At 45.4% G+C, this 4901-nt stretch overlaps 1 gene segment (V, D, J or C); it reads right to left on the bottom strand.

Annotated features, from left to right (window-relative positions):
- Nucleotides 1-3531: 3531 nt before the first annotated feature.
- Nucleotides 3532-4055, bottom strand: LOC132419931 (immunoglobulin heavy variable 3-23-like). The segment is given in 2 exon segments: nt 3532-3848; nt 3953-4055. Coding segments are annotated over 2 exon segments (363 nt in total).
- Nucleotides 4056-4901: the final 846 nt, after the last annotated feature.

Genomic DNA, 4901 nt, shown 5'->3' with positions numbered 1-4901 from the left:
TCTAAGCATTAAGAGGTATAAGTAAAAATAATGGAAATGTGTTACTGAAATTGTAATTGTCTAACTCTTCTCTGGGGCAACATAAACTGAAATTAATAATAATAATTCAAGGTATTGATTTTGTTTCAACCATTGCTAAATCCATTGAATCATTCAAGTTACAATCATTCATAAACTGAGATCCATCACAGGTAAAATTTATTGTTAGCAAACGGTCATTTTAACTGATGAAGTCTCACTCTCTCATCAAGGATCTGTGTCTCTGTGGACACGCAGCACAGTTCTCACCAGCAACACAGGAAGGAGGGTACGTTGGTACATTTCTCTTTTTCCAGAAGAGCATCTCTGAAGAAGTCCCCCCTCTGTTTATCCATTCCATCCTTGTGGTATCAGAGAGAGACTTTGAGTGTACTGTGGCATGTTCCCACATGAAGTTCCCATGGCTTAGGAAGTGAAAGTTTAACTTCACTTTTCATTGTAATAGAAACACAACAAGTAATATTTGAGAAGCATAAAAAACACATTTGAAATTTACCCAGAGGTAAACTAGAGATTGGAAGAAAATATTTGCAAAAGGCATATCTAGTATATCTGATTGTTATCTAATATGTACCAAGAAGCCTTAAACTCAACAATAAGAAAGAAACAAAAGGATTAAAAAATGGGCTAAAACTCTTAACAGACACCTGACCAAAAAGACAAAGAGTTCGCAAATAAGGCTGTGGGAGAACATATGTCACAGGGAAGTGGCATTCTGAACAAGGACATATCCCTGAAAACTTACAAGACTGGATCAGATCAGGACTCTGAGAACCTTAAACACCTGCAGGATGTGAAGCAGCAGGGGGTCCATTCACAGCTGGTGGGGATGCAGAACAGGGTGCACCTTGGGAGACATTTTGGGGGCTTCTCGCAAAACTAAACATACTGTTATCTATGTTTCAGCAGTAGTGCTCCTTTGTACGTATGTGAAAGACAGTAAGACTTTAGTCCAGAGAAAACCCTGCACACGATGCTCACTTAGCTTTATTCATATTTGCCACAATTTGGAAAAGACCAAGAGGTCCTTTCATAGGGAATGACTAATAAACTGTGTACACCAGACAATGCACACTGCAATGTCACACCGATTTGGAAGAAATATCGAATGGTGAGATGGAAATGCAGAAAAGAGATGCCAGAAAAACACACCTGGCAAGGTGATGTCAGCAGAGTGACAGTAGCCGTGAGGACTGAGGATCCTAAGAAGTTGTACAGCGTGAAGCTGAACAGAAGACAACGTGGACATGTCAGGAGGGAAATCTTCTCCTCTGCCCCTCCTGAGTTCCTGAGGCTGCACTGATAAAATATTGACAAAGACAGATTAACAGGAGAAAAGAAAAAATTTAACCATGGGCATAGATGGGCCATAGAAATGGACCCAGAAGTGACCAAAGCAGGCAGCACTTTATATGTTTAGATGCAATATTTGTGAGGAATTGGTCGAAGGAGGAAATGTGTGCTTTTGGTTCTCAATTAGTGAAGAAACTAAGCAGGGTTTGGGCTGGCGTAGTCATTAAAGAAGGAGCAAGGTTGTTCATAGAGGCAAGGTTATTCATAGAAGTTTCCAGGCCTGAATTCCGCATCCCTGGTGATAAGAGTGTCCCTCTGCAAAGGGAAGCAGGGTCCGCCCCTCGGTGCTGAAAAGCCAATAAAGAGGCAAAGTTGGTGAAAGGAAAGTTTGCTTTATTTTGGTTGCCTGCACCCGGGGGTGGGGGACTGACTTCTCTCCAAAGGCCACCCCGCACTGAGCATCTGTGGGAAAACACTTTTACAGGCGGAAGGAGGGGCTACGGGCAGAAACGGCAGAGTCAGCTGTGACAGTCGTCTTGCAGTTGGTCATGTGGTGGTCTGATCAGCCTCCTCTTGATTGTTTTAAGTAGAGTTACTCTTCAGGTCCAGGGTCGGTTTGTTCCCATTTCTTTGAGGCCAGTTCTTGCAATTGTGGCAGCTTATGTCATGGCTACAGTCTGGTCATCATGGAGTTAACTTCTCCCTCCTGGTGGGAGTTTCAGTATCTATAAGATGGCTCATGGGACATGGACAAGAATATTATCTATAGTCCTTGAGGAGGAACTAAAGGTCCTTTATTTGCTGAATGACAAAACTATTATTATTTAGTCTTATTGGAGAGTTTTCCTTTCTTTCTGCATTTGCTCACTTCTCAGACTAAACTTATTCTTGGACTAAATTGTTTCTACAGAAAAAAGTCAGTTGGAGAGCACGAGGTGAAGGACCGTTTCACTTCCACACCTAAATGGGGGAGAGCACCTTTCACATGGGAGGTTTATTTCTCGTTTCAGGGTGAGTTGGAGGAAATTCAGAGTGTCCCTGTACTGGGCTCTGTCTTAAGTCACTTGGACGCATATTTAGGGGTGGCCTACCCTGGACCCCAACACTCAGGGCCTCTTTTATTATTTTGTTTCTACATATGCACACCAAGCATGTGATGTAGGTGTCGGTTTACCTGCATCTTACAGATGTGAAGCTAAAGTGCAGCCTGGAATTGGCACGTGATGTGCTGGAGAGCACACATCAGGACACAGTGAGACCTCCTGTCGAGGCCTGGGTTTCTCCACCCTGGACCTGGCCTCCCCTGCAAAGGTTCCTGGACAGAGGTGGGCCTGCCTGTAAGTCTGCAGGACTCTTCGTGGAATGAGAAGCTGTGGGACTTTCCTGCATTTTAGTGCTCACGTAAGATGCTGCGGTGAAGAAAGGAGAATAGATTTGTTTTCAGCAGCTTGTGAAAATTCATGTTATTATCCACCTGACTGTAAACTTTCCCGACCAACTACATATGTGTCTATTGGTAATAGCTGTGACGATGAATATTTCACATAAAATAAACTGTGCAGTAGGACAGGATGCAGGTATGATCTAAGCGTATAGGGATTCTATTGGGCCTGGAAGCAAGGCGCACATGTAGAAACACCCCCACCCACGTCCCTCTAACTGGCATCTTTCCCAGCGACCCCCTGAGGATCCGGGGCTGCTCAGCGCACTTATGCTTCTCATGCAAGAGGTTAGCAGCAAGTCAACAGGCAGCATCCTGGCAGGGACAGCTGTCTACAGTAGGGCAGGGCTGAGATACCACAATGAGGAAGGAAGAATATGTTCAACTCTTTATACATCCTCTGGAATAGTATTGAAACGGGTCAATTTAGACAAGAGTTAGACAAGGGAAAACCTCAACATATAAATTTAAGTCTCTGCCTTTCATATATGACATTGTTTCCCCTATTTTGAAAAGTCTTTCTAACTGAGAGACTGAATGTGTAAGTAAACAACCATGGATGAGTACAGAGAGGTTCCCCAGGGAAAACTGCTATATGGAGAGGAAACCCCAGACCCTTAGAGGAAAGCAGCCCTTAACTACCATCTGCACCTGCTCCAGGGGCTGAAACACCCAGTTGTATGTCCTGAGTTCCCCCTGCATCCCCCCTCCTGTCTCCCTGCAAGGAGGTTTGTGTCTGGGCTCACACTGACTTCCCCTCACTGTGTATCTTTCGCACAGTAATACACGGCCGTGTCCTCAGATCTCAGGCTGTTCATTTGCAGGTACAGCGTGTTCTTGGAGTTGTCTCTGGAGATGGTGAATCGGCCCTTCACAGCGTCTGCATAGTTTGTGTTACCACCACTACTACTAATAGCTGAGATCCACTCCAGCCCCTTCCCTGGAGCCTGGCGGACCCAGCCCATGGCATAGCTACTGAAGGTGAATCCAGAGGCTGCACAGGAGAGTCGCAGAGACCCCCCAGGCTGCACCAAGCCTCCCCCAGACTCCACCAGCTGCATCTCACACTGGACACCTGCAAACACAGAGACATCCTGGTCAGGAGACTGTCACCCATCCACTGATTCCCTCACTCACATCCACTCACATCCTCAGTGTCTCTTGCTCTCCATAAATTACCTTGTAAAATAGCCACAAGGACAACCCAGCTCAGCCCAAAGTCCATGGTGAGTGTTCTGTCCTGAACCCCGAATGGGAGCACGTGGGAATCCGGGGCTGGAGCTCCTCTCCCAGAGCTGCAGGGTCAGGGCTGGGGCTGCTTTATATCAGCAGAGGAAGGACCCTATTTGCATGACCTTCTAGTATATAAGAGGCTATGTCGTTGAATGTCCTCAGAAAGGGCAGGGTCTCAGAGCAGGTGTGAGAGTCTTGGATTTTGTGGTGTTGATAGCAACTGGGAAATATAACTTTCATTGTGTGATTGTTCCGGAGTAAACCCTTAAGACCCATATATCATCTTACATATGCACTCACATCCCTTGATGTAGCTGTCATTGTTACCCTCATATTAGAGGTGTTAACTACACCCAGAGGAATGGAGGGTGTGTGTAGTGTCCAAGGAGAAACATGGGGTGAGCGTGAGATCCAGCATCTGCAGCTGAGCTCTGGGCCAGGCTGCTCCCTGGAACCTACTAGAGGACAGAGTTGGAGTTTCCGGGTGAGGTTTGCAGATCCCCCTCCTGTAATGAGGTCATGATGACTTTGCACTCTTCTCGTGTTTACCTAAAATATATGGAGGGGGTCAGCGTTGATGAGAAGTATTTTCAAGAGTCTCTTATGTTTCAGTATCTTCCCTTCACTCCTTCCCTCCCAAGTCATGCATTTCTTCATTTGTAATTACTTTAATGAGGCTCTTGACATGTAACAAAGCGCACACACTCAGAATGAACACTGTGATGAATACTGACGGAGCCATCAGCATTATCAGGAGAGAACAAACCAATTACTCTCATTATTTTCAGTAGTTTCTGGGTTTCCGCCTTCCTGTCCCTTGTTATCTTCCATCCTGTCCCCACATCACCGTTGATCTTCCCTTGTTCCTTCTGGTTACTTTTCATTTTCTAGAATT

This window comes from Delphinus delphis, chromosome 2 (genome assembly GCF_949987515.2).
Source record: "Delphinus delphis chromosome 2, mDelDel1.2, whole genome shotgun sequence".
NCBI lineage: Eukaryota > Metazoa > Chordata > Mammalia > Artiodactyla > Delphinidae > Delphinus > Delphinus delphis.
The sequence above is the reverse complement of the archived record's forward strand: the minus strand, read 5'-3'. Positions and strand labels throughout refer to the sequence as shown.